Source organism: Trichechus manatus, unplaced genomic scaffold (genome assembly GCF_000243295.1).
Source record: "Trichechus manatus latirostris isolate Lorelei unplaced genomic scaffold, TriManLat1.0 scaffold00295, whole genome shotgun sequence".
Taxonomy (NCBI): Eukaryota; Metazoa; Chordata; class Mammalia; order Sirenia; family Trichechidae; genus Trichechus; species Trichechus manatus.
In genome coordinates, this window is record NW_004444231.1 from 673800 (window position 1) to 690798 (window position 16999).

Sequence of the window (16999 nt, forward strand, 5' to 3'; positions counted from 1 at the left end):
GCCGCTAATTTACTGCGCAGGCGCTCTAAGGCAGCCTCGAATCCGGCGAGCACAGGCGCACTAGCTGCAAGCCGAGCGCTTCAGCGCCTCTTGGACCCGCAGTGCGCAAGCGCGCGACATCTCAGTTTCCCTCCTCTCAGCCCTTTCCCCCCCTTTTCCCCTTCACGAAGCCGGCTTCGGGGCGCGCTCACCCCTGTGAGGAGGCCGGAGGCCGACTCGGGAGGCGCTTTCTCCGCTCTCGGAACATCATGTACCAGTCCTGCCGGGGGACAACCCGGCGTCTCAGCCCCTGCCTCCGCGCCTATCAAACTCGACCCCAGGTGAGAGCGGAGAGGAAGCAGGCGGGGAGAGACCCTCCTCAGAGCCGGCGCGTGGGGCGGAGCGCGCCCGCCTCTGCGCAGGCGCAGCAGCACCCCACTGCTCCTTGCCACCTGTGCCCCGCGGCACGTGGAGGGGCGAGGGTCGGGGGATCTGGCGCTCGTGGGACGCCTATTCTCGCGGATCTGAGAGAGGGCACGCGGGGTCGAGGCTGGGGCAACGGGGCGCGTAACTTCTGCGCCCGAATCTCTGCGGTTACCTGAGGCTGGAGGTGATTTGAAGGGCAGGCAGGGGGCGGAGAGGTTCGCGGTTGCGGCGCCGTCCCGGAGTCCCCGAGCCCCACCCTAGCAGCTGACCGCACTCTGCAGCCCGCGCCGTCCTCCACCTGGATAGCGATTCTGGCAGCAAGGCAGGCCCAGGTGACCCGGTTCGGGTCCTGGCGCCCGGGCGGGCAAGATGGCCACGCCCCCGGCTGAACCGGCGTCTCGGGGACACAGTCGTGGACAGAGGTACCCGCTTGTCCTCCCGCCTTCCCGGGAGTGAGACCCCGGGGCTTTCTGCGGAGCGGCGGGCTCGGGTTAGGCCTGATTTTGAGTGACCTCCCCTCGTCGCAGTTTTAGTGTCAGTGACCGGGAAGAATGAAGCCCAGCCTTTGTCTCCTGAGATTGTGCCCTTCAGAGAGGCTGAACTGAGAGTAGCTTACACGTGTATACTACATTGCATGTTGCAAAGTTTTATTTGCATTCATTATCCCGTATATTCCTCATAATAAACCAGGGAGGCTTTATCTTCCTAATTTATAGGAGAACATTTATAGGACACTGAGGCTTAGGGAGTGGGAGTACCTAGGGCTGCACGGTAGATTTGCAACCCAAAGAAAGTAGTCCTAGCTCCGGTTGGATGCTTTCTCTGTACAATATTTGCCTAACACACTTAATCGTGGAGTTGTGCTATAGGCCACATAATTTCATTCACAGTACAATAAAGCCTGTTATTCTTTGACTTATTCATCAAACCTGTATCCTTATAATAGGATTCTTGCTATGAAAAGTGAAACTGCCCCCAGAACAGTGCTGGAATCTTAAACAAATGTAAAAGTGTTTGTTAATGTTTGGGGAAGGTTATTGTTCCTTTGTACCATGGAAACTGTTTCCTCCTGTTTTCAGTAGAGATGGAGATGAATCCATTCCTCTAGTATGTAATTCCATCTCTCCTGACAGGAGAAGCAGGTGGGAGCAGGAAACCATTGATGAGCGAGCAGAACTTGAATGAAGAGGCATTAGACAGCTGAATTCTTTTCCCCTTTTGTTCTTCCTCCTTAGAACCAGCTTTCTCCACGGGCGCTACCATTCCCACCACTTTGGCCTCACTCCACGACAACCACTTCTCCATCTTTTCCCCTTCTGTGGTCTCCCCCACACCCATGCCCCTCTACTTGGCCACTTCTCCAGGCCCCCTCACTACCTCTCCCTCAGGTCCAGGCCCTCAGCTCACCATGGGTGGTTCTACCTCCAGGAAATGGGGAGGAAGGACTGGGACCTGAACTGCACAGGGGCTGCCTGGATGGGCTTAGAAGCCTCTTTGAGGGACCTCCCTGCCCCTATCCTGGGGCTTTGATACCCTTCCAAGCCCCTGGGACCACCCACTCTTCCCCTGCCACTCCATCAGGGGATCCCAGTATGGAGGAGCACCTGGCTGTCATGTATGAGAAACTAAGACAAGAGGTAAGTCACTTTGAAAGTGGCCTTTGTCCACAGTGGGAAGGATATAGGTAATATTGGAAATATGGGGTTAGGTAACTGGATTCTTTCATGGAACCATGAAGCAGGCATACAGCTGCATTATAAACATCCTCCTGAGGAAAAGATGCTCCTCAGTTCGGGTTAGGGGAGGTTAAACATGGGACAAGATGACCTTTCACTCAGAAGGAAGTGACACGAGTCATTAAAAAAAGAAAACTGACAATATGTGTACTGTTTAATGAGAAACTATTTGTTCTGCAAACCTTCATCTAAGGTACCAAAAAAAAAAAATTATCTATTTGAGATCAAATTGACAACAGCAACTCAAAAGGTTTGATGGGAAGCCTCTGGGGCAGTGAGATGAAGATAATGGTGATGGAATAATTTGGAAAAGGACAGTGAGAATAGCAGCACAGCTGGAAGAATATAATCGATGTCACTGAATTGTACATGTAGAAACTTCTGAAATGGTGTAACTTTGGCTATGTATATTTTCACCAAAAAAAAAAGGGTCCTCCAAGGTCGAGAAGGGAGAGTGTTGACATGTCATGGGGTTAACCAATGTCATAAAACAATATGTGTACTGACTGTTTAACGAGAAACTATTTGTTCTATAAACCTTCATCTAAAGTACAATAAACATATATATTTAAAAAATAGAAAACTGAGAAATAGGATCATCTTTTATCTTTCTCCCTGGGCTGACACCTTCTTCTTTCACCTAGCTTCCCAACCTCTTCCTTCACTCCCATGACTACACTCTCTACTCATCAGATGTGGAATTCATCAATGAGATCCTGAACATCCGTACCAAGTGAGAGTTGCGGCACTGGTAGAGCCTTGGGGAGGAAAGGGCTGAATGCTATATACTTGACCCTTTTCACTTCCCAAAGGTCCTAAGCTGCTTTTACAGCTGTACCCCATTCCTTGGGCAGAGACCAGATGGTTTTCTTACTTTACCATCCCAAAGTTTCTTTCCCATCCCCTTCTCACAGGGGCCGGACATGGTACATTCTGTCACTGACCCTCTGCCGTTTCCTGGCCTGGAACTATTTTGCACAACTTCGGTTGGAGGTTCTACAGCTGACCCGCCACCCTGAGAATTGGACCCTGCAAGCCCGTTGGCGGCTTGTGGGGCTGCCCATCCACATGCTATTTCTGCGTTTCTACAAGCGTGACAAGGATGAGCTTTATCGGTAAGAAAGAAGTGAGAAAGGACCCAAACTACAATTTCCTATTCTCGCTTTTAGGAACATGACAGTCTCATCTCCCAGACAAACCCTGATCTACCCTGGCTGGACTGTGAGCTCCTTGAGGGCAGGGATCTTCTGTTACTCTAATGTAACAAATAGGGACTTCTGAGAATATTAGGAAACCTCTGAACATCAGTTTTTTAAGGTACATTACCTGGCACATGATGGGTACTCAAATATTTACTGAACAAATGAAAATTCCTCTTAGGTAAAGTACCTGGTAAATTTTTGGCAGAGTAGAATCCCAAAAATTGTTAGGCTCAGCTTCTAACACTGTGTGTTTAAACCAGTGGTTCCCAGTGGAATCACCTAGAAATCTTTTAAAAATAATGATGCTAGACACTTGCAACCAGGGTATCAGGATTTTTTTAAATTCTCAAGATGGTCTAAAGTATGGCAGAGTTTAAGAAGTACTAGTTTAAATAAACGTTTGAATTAAAATTTGGGACCAGCCACCTCCCTCTGTAAGTCTCTTCATTTCCCCCCTCCCCAGGACCTATGATGCCTATTCTACTTTCTACCTGAATTCCAACGGCCTCATTTGTCGCCATCGCCTGGATAAAGTGAGTCCAAGGGTGGGTAGGGTGGAGGGGTAGAGCATCTGTGAGCTGCCCTTCAACCGGCATTAACCTTTCTTTTCTCCCTGCAGCTGATGCCTTCACACTCACCTCCAACACCTGTGAAGAAGCTGCTAGTGGGAGCCCTGGTGGCCCTGGGGCTATCAGAACCAGAACCCAACTTACACCTGCATGCCAAGGCCTGATGGGGAACTGGTGTGGAGGCAGCACTGAAGACTTTATTACGCACAAGAGAAGCGGGTGGAGGCAGCCAAGAATCTCAGGAGCCAGCTTCCTCCCCTCTTCTGTCTCCTTCCTTCCTTTCCATCTCATGCTGTGTAAAGCTGCTGTGTAATTTAACTTGTAAATAATAAAGCTAAAGTGAATATATGATAGGCTTTCCATATGCCACATTCTTTGAATCCTAAAAGTTCCCACTAGCTCTATTCCAAAAATAATTTTATTCAATAGATATTAAATAATGTACAGGAGGAAAAGGAGCTGGAGTCAGGTTCTGCTTCTGTCCCCTTCTCTTTACCCTAGCTCTTCTCGTGTCTTGCCTATTTTCTTGGGCATTTTCTTAGCATGGGGATCTTCTAGCTCCTTGGCCTTATAGTAGTGGGGAGCCACCTCCAGAAGCCAACTGCTTTCAATCTCCAGTACCTAGAAGGGGAGAGAAAAATTAGTAGTGTTCCCTTCTTTCCAAACTAGATTTTCACGTGTATTACAATTGAAGAGTTCTTTCCTCTTTGACTGCAGGGCTAGGGGAAAAGATGCCTGGCTCTATTACCATAATCAAAGGGCAAAGACACCTCTACTTTACAGTCTTTAGGTTCAAAGTGTTACTCAAAGTGCCAAGTAAATTACCCCTAAGAAAAGTCTGGAACCTAAAGACGGTAAAGTCTGCCCTATGAGGACAGAGGCTTCATTTCCTTGTTCACCACTGTAGCTCCAACACCTAAAACACTGAAATAGTATTGAACCAATACATAGTTCTCATCAGATCTTAAAAAATGTTAAGACAGTTATTAGAAAAGATGTCTATTTTACACTATTTAAGCCAATGTGTGTTTTCCTGTTTCTCTGCCAGTCCCAGCAACTTGAAACTGCGATCTTAGCTTGCCAGGATACCATGTCCCCACACAGCCTCTGCTTCCCTGGACAGGGGATGGTACCTGTCTCATGAACTCCTTGGTGGTCAAGACAAGTTCATGGTAGAGCAGCCAACGTGGCTGTTCCTCAAAGAGGGAGGAGTTAGGATGAATGAACACCGTCTGCTGCTGTTTCACTGTGCGATAACCGCTACGAGTCAACCGTGCAGTGTGGTAGAAGTAACCAGCAGTGATGGCCTAAGGAGCAGGCAGGAAAGAAAGTCAATGGGAAAGCCAGTCATCAGCGAAGCCTCAGCACTCACCCCCTTCTCAGTTTATGCTTCTGGGGAACTAGAAAGCTACAGAATACATGAAGAACCCATTCAGAACCAACCTTCAGTGGTCTCGGGGAGAAAGCCTAGGGAGAACACTTTTTCCATCAGCAGAAGAGGGCACATTCTTAGGCTGGAGGAACTGAAGCATGTGCCCCAATCCCCAAGAAGCTTGCTCCTTGGGAGACATTTAAGTGGAGAGCAATAGACTGAAGAAATGCTGACCTTGCGTACTCGGATATAGTCCCCCTGGCAAGAACTGAGACCAACTTCCACACGCTCCAAGAGCCCCTCTAGCTGTTCCCGCACATCCCGGGCTCGGCGCATCGATCTGAACTGTACGAAGTTCTCATAGCACCACTGGGAAGAGTAGCCACTCTCAGCCCACTGTGAAGAAGGTTAAAACAGGAAGGTTACATATATAGCAGGACTAGAGTCCCCCATGTCTTTTTCATTCCCACTCACCCATGCCTAGTGACCTGTGTATAAACGTTGAGTAGAACCAGGTGGTCCCCACCAGGGAGGAAGAAGTTGACACGGGCATTGTCAGCATGGACGACCTTGTCCTTGGGCCGGTAGAAGATGGAGTTGTTGACAGACAGCATGGCAGCAACTGTCAGGATCTCCTCTGAGCAGCTGTACCTGCGGCAGGAAGGGTACAGCATGAGTGTTCAAAGAAAAATACACAAGAACAAACATGGTGAAGAAAAGAATGATCATTGTGTGATGAATGTTCCCTCGCAGGTGGGTTGGGGTAGTGGCTACAAGTCAGACAGCAGATAGATTTTGGTGGTGGTGGCAGTGGCAGCTGAGGGTCAAGGAGGTGGGGGCCATTGATCAAACAGCAAGAGTGACATCCACGGGGGTGGGGGGAAGGGATGTTAGGAAGGCACTGGGGACTTCTGAGAGCTTCTGCAGTAGGAAGATGTGTACTACGTGCATCAAGGAAAGACAGCACTTCCGTTAGTTCATGTAATGATCTCTGACCTCAACCATGGCAGGGAATGGCATTTAAAGGTGGGTTCCACAGCTACAACTAACCGTTCTGATCTGAAACCTTAGTAACCTTAGTTAATTTCCAAACCAGCCCTCACTCAGCATCCCTCACAGATGGAAAATCTTCCACTTTCTTTATGCCTCTGAATTTTCTGCATCTGTCAATCTTCCCCATTTGATATCATGATCAAGGACAGGGCAGGGTCTTACTGACTTGTGGGCTTCAAAAGGGGCAGTAAGAGTTCTCTAATAAGTGATTATTATCAGAGACAGAAGGCCCAGAGACAGGAGAAGGCCTGGCCAGTTTGTGGGTTAAGGGACAGGGACAGGGAGGGAGCTTACTTCTCAGAAGCCAAGATCATTTTAGACAGCATGGGGTCCACCGGCAGCTCTGCCATCTTCCGACCAGACTAAGAAAAGGAAAGAGAGAGACAGTTGAGGCCAGTCCTCCCTCAGGTTTCCCTCCACTATTATAGGAGTCACCAGAGCCATCCTTGACCTCTTCATCCTGTCCCCTACCCCACGCTGCCCTCCCTTCTCACCATGGTGAGCTCCCCGAGGTGGTTGAGGGCTCCCAGAGCGTACAGCTGCTCCAAAGCCAGCAGCAGGGTCTCATACGGCGGAGGGTCCAGGAAATCAAAGTGCATTAGGTCATGGATCCCTAAAGAAAGATGGGGGGATCAGAGTCCCTTTACAAGAACCCAGTGACTCCAGCCCCACCTCCCTCTTCTCTCAGGAGGACTGGGGCACCCACTCACCTAAGCTCTTGAGCAGCAACACAACATTGCCCAGGCTGGTCCTCTGGATCTCGGGCACCGTCGTTTCCTCGAGTTCATGCTGATAGGCCCAGGCGGTATACAGGCGGAAGCACTTGCCTGCAGCCACACGACCCGCACGGCCAGCTCGCTGATTGGCTGAAGCCTTGCTGCAGGGTGTGACAGTGAGTGACTCCATGCCTGTGCGGGGGTTGTAGCTCTTTTGCTTACAGAATCCTGGATCTAGCACGTAAATGATGCCCTCAATGGTGAGGGATGTCTCAGCGATGTTTGTTGCCACAACCACCTGGGAGAGAGGATATGGAGTCACCCCAAGACCCTGCCCAACTCATTACCTAGAAATAATCATCCTGGAAATTTAGGAGTAGAGAAGCAGTTGCAGATGAGGGGAAGGAGCAGAGGGGGTTAGTGTCCAAAGTCAGGAGAGGACAAGGCCAACGGAAAGGTAGAAGTGGGGTCAGCAGGGGCATGATGTGGAAAAACCCATTGCTCTCAAATTAATTCTGACTCATAGCAACCCTATAGGACAGAGTAGAGCTGCCCCATAGGGTTTCCAAGGAGCGCCTGGTAGATTTGAACTGCTGACCTTTTGGTTAGCAGCTGCAGCTCTTAATCACTACACCACCAGGGTTTGCATAATGTAGAAAGGAAGTAAAAAAGAGGATTTAGGGTTTATTTCAGAGATGAGACATGGGAGTATCTAGGTTCCTGCCCCCATCTTCTCTACACACCACTTTCATTTTAATCTTCACACATCACTTCCTGTGACAGCCTCCTAACATGTCTCCCTGCTTCTACTCCCAGACTATCTTCACTTGGCATCCAGAGCAATCCTTTTAAAAAGTACACCTGTCACATCACTCCCTCATCCTTCAATGGCTTCCCATTCTACTTTAGAATTAAATCCAAACTCCTTAAAACCCTATATCCTCTAGTCCCTCTGACGTCTCTGACCTCATATGCTAGCACTCCACCCCTAACTTTGCTCTACCCCTGCACACTGGCTGCTCTCTGACTCGGGGCCTTTGCACAAGCTGTTCCCTCTACTGGGAGTGCTCTTCTCCCAGATACAGCCTGGCTCCCTCCCTCACGTGATGCAGGTCTCTGCCCTACTTTCACCTTACTGGAAAGGCCTTCCCTATAGCCCAACAAAAACACCTTGCTACTATCCCTCACTCACCCCCCATAGTCAGTCCCCATCTTCCTATGTTGCTTTATATCTCTTTAGAGCACTTATCACAATTGACATTATATATTTACATGTCCATTGTCTCCTCCCATTAGATTAAGTTCTGTGAGGCTAGGGACTTCGTTTTGTTCATTACCGTTTCCTTATCCCCTAGAACAGAACCTGGCACACAGGAGGAACTCATTAAATATTTGTGAATGAAAGTTACATCTCTGCTCAAATAGTCTGGTAGTCATTCCATGGTCTGAAGTCCAAACTCTTTCACCTGCCATCAAAGGCCCTCCCTAATCTCCGTCCAAAGTTGTTTTTGGCCTTCTCTCCTACTACTTCATCACATGAACCTTCCATTAAGCCCACTAGATCTCTCTGACCTCAAGCGCACCTTGGGCCTTCCTCTTTTCTCCCGGCCATTTTTCTTAAAGGACCAGATCAAATCCCACCTTCTAGAAGGCCAAGAGCTTGCTTTATTCTCTGAATCTTTCCAGTGCTTACTTCTGGCTCATCCATTTGGCAGTCTCTTGGTTCTTGCCATACTCACCCTCTCTATCCAGCTCCTGAGGCCAGGGACTGACTCCTACTCAGCCTTGTAACTGCAGCAGTGCCCAGGCATACCTTGCATGGAACAGGTGCCTACCTTTTTTTTTGCTACCATTTCTGTGAATTGCAGGGGTGGAGAGCGGGTTTCTCCAACTGACCTTTCGTGCCCCAGGGGGCGTAGGCTGGAAGATCCGAGCCTGCATGTCAGAGGGCAGGTTGGCATAAATGGGCAGCACCAGAAGCTCTCGGATTTTGGAGCCCAGGCGGCGGCAGCGATCCTGGAGCATCTCGCAGGCAGCCTCAATCTCCTCCTGGGTTTGGGGTGGGGACAGCACAGGGTCCCAGAGTCACAGAAGGCCAACATGCCGGCCCTGTCTTCCCCGGGGATCACTCCCCCCATCACGCACCTGTCCTGTCAAGAACACTAGGATATCCCCAGGCGGCTGGGTCACGTGGATCTGCAGCACAGACACTACACAGGCTTCCAGGTAGTCAGCCTCTGGAGCCTGGGGAGGAGGGAGAGATGGGGTCACAGACAGACGGAGTCACAAGAAGGCTACCTTCTTAGCCAAACCTTTCCCTCTCCTCTCAGCTCAACATACCTTCTACCCCAGCCCCCCTTCTGACTCTCCATTCCATCTTTTTCCTCCTTGGGACCTCCTCCAAAGGCCCCAGCTTCTCTGTCTCAGACTGAAGCCCATCCTCCCTGAGGGGGTACCTTGGTATAAAAGATGTCAACTGGAAACCTGCGTCCAGGGATTCGGAAGATGGGGGCATCATCAAAGAAGGTAGAAAAACGGGCTGTGTCCAGTGTAGCTGAAGCCACCAGGACCTTGAGCTCTGGGCGGAAGCGAGCCACATCCTTGATCAATCCAAAGAGAATATCTGTGTGCAGCGTTCGTTCATGAGCCTCATCCACCATCACCACGCTGGGGAAGGAATGTAGAGAGCAATGAGGGAAGAGCATGGGGCAATGTAGGTGTGGGTACTAAAGTCCCTAGATGAGAGGATAGGGATGGAACCCAGGTGACTGGCTCTCTACTCCCATCCCTCACTTCTCCCAAAAATGAACGTGGGGGCTCTAAGGAGAAGCTGACGATTTCAGTTATGTAGGACTAACGCATAGTTAGAGAATGCTAGGACCGATGGTCTGCAACATACTCCAGCCCTGGCAGACAAAAGTAGCCAAGATCTGGAGGCTGGAAGCCGAGGCCAGAACAAGTCAGACATCCTTTGGGATCTGCTGAGAGTCAGCAGCTGCTCTTGCCAGAGGAAGCGGAAGTAAGAGAAAGGCTCTCTCTGCAGTCTCTTCTACCCTCTTGCCCCATCTCCACGGTACCTAGACCTCAGTTCCAGGACTATGTGAACCATAAAAACTCCAGAACTGATGGATTAATCAGAGGACAATGGGCAAGTTGGCTGGGTGAGAAGAAATGAGAGAGAAAGGCCACAAATTAGAGGAAGAGGAGACACAGGAAAGCACTGGAGGGTTGGCAGACTGGGAGAGGAGAAGGTGGGTGGCTCTCCATGGGAGCTGGGGCCCCTGTGCGCACCTGTAACTCGCGAGGTCAGGCTCAGAGAGGAACTCCCGGAGAAGCATCCCATCTGTCATGTAGCGGAGAACAGTTCGCTCTGACGTGCAGTCCTCAAAGCGGATGCTGTAGCCAACCTGGTCAAGGGACCAATAGCGACTGAGAGTGGGCTGGTGTTCCCAGCAGAGAATGCGAGGCTAGGGGATGATGGGCCCTGAGGGCAGTGTGGAACAAGTCCCAGCCACCAGGAGCTCCCCCAACCCGTCTCCCACAGGTCTCACCTCATTCCCAAGCTTCACGCCCATCTCCCGGGCCACTCGGGCTGCCACACTCATGGCTGCCACCCTCCGGGGCTGGGTGCAGGCAATCTTCATACCCTTCTTTGTGTAACCCTGAATGACAAAGGAGGAAGAAAAGGCTTTCCTTTAGCTAAACAAATACTCTCTCTTCAGTATTTATTTGGAGGAAAAAGTTGCAAAAGCAGGATAGAGCAGGAGAAAAGGAGGGAACAGACAGAAGCTGAAAACCAGACAAGAAGAATGGCAGATGAAGAGGAGGACAGACCCAGGACCCTCAAAGGGGGTCCTTGCCCAGCCCCAAAGACCTAGCCCTTTGGATAATTAACTTCAGGGTTCAGCTAGATTTGAGCTGGAAAAGAACAAATCAACTGGGGGAGACCAGAAGTGACAGGGAACAAAAGAAGGTAAAAAAGCAGGAAAATGAGTCCTTTCACTCCTCTTTCTTTGGCCCCTGCAGAAGAATGGAGGCAGAGCTGGGTCTGGAGTAGAGTACAGCAGAGGCCCTCATTCTCTCTGTCTCTCTCTCTCACACACACACTTTCCTTTCAGCTAGCATGGACTGGACGCCTACCAGATATGGACACTGTGGTAGGAGTTGAGACTACAAATATGAAAAAGGTATGGTGCTTATTCTCAAGAACCTCATGATTTGGTGGAAAAGACAGTGAAATGATTACTCAAAATATTATGCATGAGGAGCTATGACAGGACTGTGCTTGTCAATGCCTGGTCCCAGCAACCTGGGACAGTGGATGACCATACCTCCTCAAAGAGATACTGGGGGATTTGGGTGGTCTTCCCCGAGCCTGTCTCGCCTTCAATGATGAGGACTTGATGACTGGCAATAGCAGCCAGGAGCTCCTCACGGAATGGAAACACTGGGAGGCTTTGGCGGACGGCCTGGATGGACTCCTTCTGCTGGGCCTGGGCTTGAGGGGGTGGAGCTAACGGTTCCTAAGGAAGCAGAAAGAGAGTGAGTGCTCTAGGGTCAGCTTTAGACCCTTCTCAGAACACCCCCAGTGTTCCCCTTCTCTCACCTCATCACCCTGGAGCTGAGTGGCCCGGACAAACTCAATGGTCTCCTCCTCCTCCAGCACCAGCTGATACTTGGGCTCCTGGGAGGCAGCATCTCGGGCTCCAAACTTCAGAGATGCTGCTCCCAGCCGGGCCTCCTCCCAGCGCCGCTGCTCCTCCCCGGGGGCGCCTGATTCCTCTTCTACTAAATCCACAGCTCGTGCTGGCTATGGAGAAAGGTGGCATGTGAAGCCAAAAGGTTGATAATGCCCTCTCTGCCCAGTCCCTCCTCCCCAGTCACTACCCCCACCCACTGGGAAAAGCGAGGTAAGGAAGGGGCCAGCTGTGCAATGTCCAGCCCCCTGAAGGCTTCCCTGCCTTCATCTTGGGTACCACGGCTGAAGTAGACACCCATTCACCTCACCTGTCCTCGGGTCTCCTCGGGCATGTGGTAGCGGTTTGTGGCCTCCAGCTTCTCCTGCTCCCCGGCTGCCCGGTACTCCCGGGCCAGGTCCCGCACTCGCCGCTTGTATTTGAGCTCCCGCCGCTCATGCCGGCTCAGCTCCACATCCCCAAAAAGGTACTCCTCATCAGCCAGCTCTGCCTCCAGGTCCTCAAGCTTCTCTCGCTCCCGCTTGGCCAGGTACTCTCGGCGGGATTTCTTGCGCAGCTCAGGGACCTGTCAGGAAGGGGCAGTCAAATCCTCATCTGCTGGGGCAGCAACACTTTTCCTTACCTACCCCTAAGAGTGAAAAATTCCCTGAGGGTCTAAAGACGTGCCCTGTACCCTCTTCTGCAATGTACAACCTGACTAACGACGTAATCAAAGCTGGGCTTCTGAATGACTGTGTTTGGGAAGGGGGAAGAATCAATTACAGGTATTTCCTACTTTCTGAAAGTTCACCTTAGGCCACTTTGCTTTTACAAAAGACCTACATTAGTACCTATTTTTGCTACCCAAAAGAAATCCAAAGAGGATTTTCACTTTTATGAAGGTGAAAAGCAGAAATAGTGCGCAGTGTTTTGCAGTGAGCTGTTAAAGAAGCAGCATGCACAGCGAGCAGTGACAGTGGTGTTGCCAAGCATCTTCCCCAGGAACTACACTCAGCACCTCAGCATCAAGCTGCCATAGCTTTGAACTGTGTCTGTGAGCATCTGGGTTTATCTTGATTTTGTGCATCCATAGCAAGATGGGTCTGGGAATGCACAGAACTTTTTCCCATATAGATCAATGGTAAATGCTTCTTTGCTTCATGCCATTTCACCTTATGAAAAGTTTCACAGGAACACTCCACTTTTAGATAGCAGAGGAAACCTGTATATGCAAAAAGTTTGAACTAGAGTATCAGAGAGTAGCTCTGTAAGGTAAAATGTAATTAGGGATGCCTAGCTCTCTGGGACTAATCTCTCCTCCATACTATGTGTCACTTGGTTTCAAACATTTACCTTTGATACAGGCTTCTCAGGACACATTATGGAGGACAGAAGATTGACCATCTCCTTAAGGCCCTTCCAGGCTCTGACCACGATCCCTCCCACTGTGGCAGCATGGTCTTCCCTGTGATCACAATAACCTCCTCCACTGCAGTGGCAAAACCCTACCAATATCCTACCCTTAGGGGCTCTGATTCAATTTAATTGCTTGGCTTTTCTTAAAGACTTAAAATGGAAGTTTATGATCATGACCTAATCCGAGTACAGCAATCAAGACACCACTTCAGCCTGATGGGTGAGGCAAATGGATGTCTTTCTTAAAATATGGACAAAAAAATCAGAGCAATTTGAGTGTCAAAAAGAATAACGATACAAGAGACCGTAAAATACCAAAAAATAAAATCCACGAGTCCAATGTGATACACAAAGAAAACAGGAAAAAAACTTCATTTGTCACCAATGAAGTAACTGTTTTACCAAACTCCTTACTCTGAAAACTGGTAATTGATGGGAAATAAATATTTATCCTTCCTTTTAAAAAGGAACTGAAGCTCATTCCTAGTTGTTGAGGAAAAGCTCCTCTTAATATAAAAATGCTAGCCATAAAGCTTGCAAGCAGCCATCTTAAGATATAACTATTGGTCTCCACTCGTCTGGAACAAAAGAAAAAGAAGGAAATCAAAGATTCATAAAAGAAACTACTCTACATGACTAATAGTCTACACAAACTACAACCTCATCTGCCCTGAGACCAGAAGAACTAGATGATGCGTGGTTACCACTAGTGACCATTCTGATCAGGGCCACAATAGATAGATTCTGATAGAACAGGAGAAAAATGTGGTACAGAACTCAAATTCCTAAAAAGTCCAGACTTACTGGACTGGTTGAAACTAGAGGAATGCCCGAGACTATTGCCCTGAGGTACTCTTATACCCTGAACAGAAACTATCCCCTAAGGTCACCTTTTACCTAAATAACAGATCTGCTCATAAAATAAAGAACATTACCTGTTAGTAATGAGCTTCTTTAAAAGATCATCTATAGGAGACCAAATGGTCAAAAATTACTCTAAAAGCAAAAATGAGAAGGTAAGAGGGTAGGGAAACTAGAATACTGGAAATGGTACAACCAGAACAGAATGAATGAGAATAACATATTGTGAAAAAGTAACCAATATCACTGAATAATAATTTATGTAGGAATTGTTAAAGGGTGGCCTAATTTGCTGTGTAAACATACACCTTAAACACAACAAACTATCATTTTGAAAAAAAATGCTAGCCAATAAATGTAGAAGGAATAGAACCCCCAAATTACCACTTTGCAATCCCAGTGAAATAACTGATGCAGGAAACGATCAGCAGTGGTTGCTAAAACCACTAGATAAAAGGTTGTTGGCAGAAGGGACATCTGTACTAACAGGTACACAACTGGATACTATGTCTTCCTGATGTGACAGAATGTGAAGTGCACATTACCACCCAAGAGGTGTTCCTGCTACACTGTTTAAACTGAGTCGAGGTAAGCTTTAGACCCAATTTCCACTTTAAAGGTGGCAGAAGATTATAGAAGAACTGAACACCACAGGGCAAAGATCAGACAAATCCAAAATGTAAGACACTGTACGAAAGTGAGCCAGACAATCAAGAAAGAACAAAACAAACTGAAAAGGCCTAGCAACCAAATACAATGAATGACCCTTGACTGGATTTTGGCTTGGAAAAAGCAGTTATTAAAGACATTTTCCCCCACGTGTCTGTCAGTTTGTTATACTGTGAGGGCTTGCATGTTGCTGTGATGCTGGAAGCTATGCCACCAGTATTCAAATACCAGCAGGGCCACCGATGGCACGCAAGTTTCAGCTGAGCTTCCAGACTAAGACAGACTAGGAAGAAGGACCTGACGGTCTACTTCTGAAAAGAACTAGCCAGTGAAAACCCTATGAATAGCAGCGGAACATTGTCTGATATAGTGCCAGAAGATCAGCCCCTCAGATTGGAAGGCACTCAAAGTACTACTGGGGAAGAGCTGCCTCCTCAAAGTAGAGTCGACCTTAATGACGTGGTTGGAGTCAAGCTTTCAGGACCTTCATTTGCTGATGTGGCACGACTCAAAATGAGAAGAAACAGCTGCAAACATCCATTAATAATCAGAATGTGGAATGTACGAAGTATGAATCTAGGAAAATTGAAAATCGTCAAAAATGAAATGGAACACATAAACATCGATATCCTAGGCATTAGTGAGCTGAAATAGACTGGTATTGGCCATTTTGAATCAGACAATCATTATGGTCTACTATACCAGGAATGATGACTTGAAGAGCAATGGTGTTGCATTCATTGTCAGAAAGAACATTTCAAGATCTATCCTGAAATACAATGCTGTCACTGATAGGATAATATCCATACATCTAAAAAGACCCGTTAATATGACTATTCAAATTCGCACACCAACCACTAAGGCCAAAGATGAAGAAATTGAAGATTTTTACAAGATTCTGCAGTCTGAAATTGATCAAACACGCAATCACGATGCATTGATAATTACTGGTGACTGGAATGCAAAAGTCAGAGACAAAGGAGAAGGATTGGTAGTTGGAAAATATGACCTTGATGATAGAAACAATACCAGAGATTGCATGATAGAATTTTGCGAGACCAACGACTTCACTGCAAATATCTTTTTTCACCAACATAAACAGTGACTATACACGTGGACCTTGCCAGATGGCATACGCAGGAATCAAATCAACTACATCTGTGGAAAGAGACAATGGGAAAGTCAGAACAAGTCCAGGGGCCAACTGTGGAACAGACCATCGATAGCTCATATGCCAAGTTCAAGTTGAAACTGAAGAAAATTAGAACAAGTCCACGAGAGCCAAAGTATGACCTTCAGCATATCCCACCTGAATTTAGAGACCATCTCAAGAATAGATTTGATGTGTTGAACACTATGATGGAAGACCAGATGAGTTGTGGAATGACATCAAGGACATCATACATGAAGACAGCAAAAGGTCATTACAAAGACAGAAAAGAAAGAAAAGACCAAAATGGATGTCAGAAGAGACTCTGAAACTTGCTCCTGAATGGCGAGTAGCCAAAGTGAAAGGAAGAAATGACAAAGTAAAAGAACTAAAGATTTCAACAGGCGGCTTGAGAAGACAAAGTAAAGTATTACAATGACATGTGCAACGACTTGGGGGTAGAAAACCAAAAGGGAAGAACACACTCAGCATTTCTCAAGCTAAAAGAACTGAAGAAAAAATTCAAGCCTCGAGTTGCAGTATTGAAAGATTCTACAGGGAAAATATTAAACGACGCAGGAAGCATTAAAAGAAGATGAAGGAATACACAGTCACCATACCAAAAAGAATTGGTTGACATTCAACCATTTCAGGAGGTAGCATACGATCAGGAACCCATGCTACTGAAGGAAAAAGTCCAAGCTACACTGAACGCATTGGAGAAAAACAAGGCTCCAGGAATTAACAGAATACCAACGGAGATGTTTCAACAAACGGATGCAACACTGGAAATGCTTACTTGTCTATGCCAAGAAATCTGGAAGACAGCTACCTGGCCTACTGACAGGAAGAGATCCATATTCATGCCTATTCCCAAGAAAAAGTTATCCAACTGAATGTGGAAATTACTGAACAATTTCATTAATATCACATGCAAGTAAAATTTTGCTGAAGATCATTCAAAAGCAACTGCAGCAGTGTATCAACAGGGAACTGCCAGAAATTCAAGACAGAGTCAGAAGAGGACGTGGAACAAGGGATATCGTTGCTGATGTCAAATGGATCCTGGCTGAAAGCAGAGAATACAGAAAGATGTTCACCTGTGTTTTATTGACTATGCTAAGGCATTTGACTGTGTGGATCATAACAAATTATGGATAACATTGCAAAGAAT

General features: G+C 47.7%; 2 protein-coding genes across 2 annotated transcripts in view; one reads left to right on the forward strand and one right to left on the reverse strand.

The window, feature by feature from the left end:
- The first annotated feature begins 2 nt into the window (after positions 1–2).
- CUNH6orf136 (chromosome unknown C6orf136 homolog) lies at positions 3–4263 on the forward strand. The gene is made up of 6 exons (XM_004390373.3): positions 3–320; positions 1641–2042; positions 2786–2874; positions 3056–3256; positions 3807–3876; positions 3963–4263. The coding sequence occupies exons 1-6, from the start codon at positions 249–251 to the stop codon at positions 4074–4076; spliced, it is 948 nt and encodes a 315-aa protein (XP_004390430.1). The 5' UTR covers positions 3–248; the 3' UTR covers positions 4077–4263.
- A 16-nt stretch (positions 4264–4279) lies between these two features.
- Positions 4280–16999, reverse strand: part of DHX16 (DEAH-box helicase 16) — a 17427-nt gene continuing 4707 nt past the window's right edge. Inside the window, exons 5-19 of the mRNA XM_004390372.2 lie at positions 12061–12315; positions 11660–11863; positions 11385–11576; positions 10605–10715; positions 10345–10460; positions 9510–9720; positions 9199–9297; positions 8950–9102; positions 7048–7351; positions 6832–6950; positions 6632–6699; positions 5773–5935; positions 5519–5680; positions 5046–5219; positions 4280–4533 (exon numbers count right to left, since the gene is read on the reverse strand). Of these exons, the coding sequence (XP_004390429.1) occupies positions 4405–4533; positions 5046–5219; positions 5519–5680; positions 5773–5935; positions 6632–6699; positions 6832–6950; positions 7048–7351; positions 8950–9102; positions 9199–9297; positions 9510–9720; positions 10345–10460; positions 10605–10715; positions 11385–11576; positions 11660–11863; positions 12061–12315 (2460 nt within the window). The 3' untranslated portion in view covers positions 4280–4404. The remainder of the gene's footprint in view (positions 4534–5045; positions 5220–5518; positions 5681–5772; positions 5936–6631; positions 6700–6831; positions 6951–7047; positions 7352–8949; positions 9103–9198; positions 9298–9509; positions 9721–10344; positions 10461–10604; positions 10716–11384; positions 11577–11659; positions 11864–12060; positions 12316–16999) is intronic.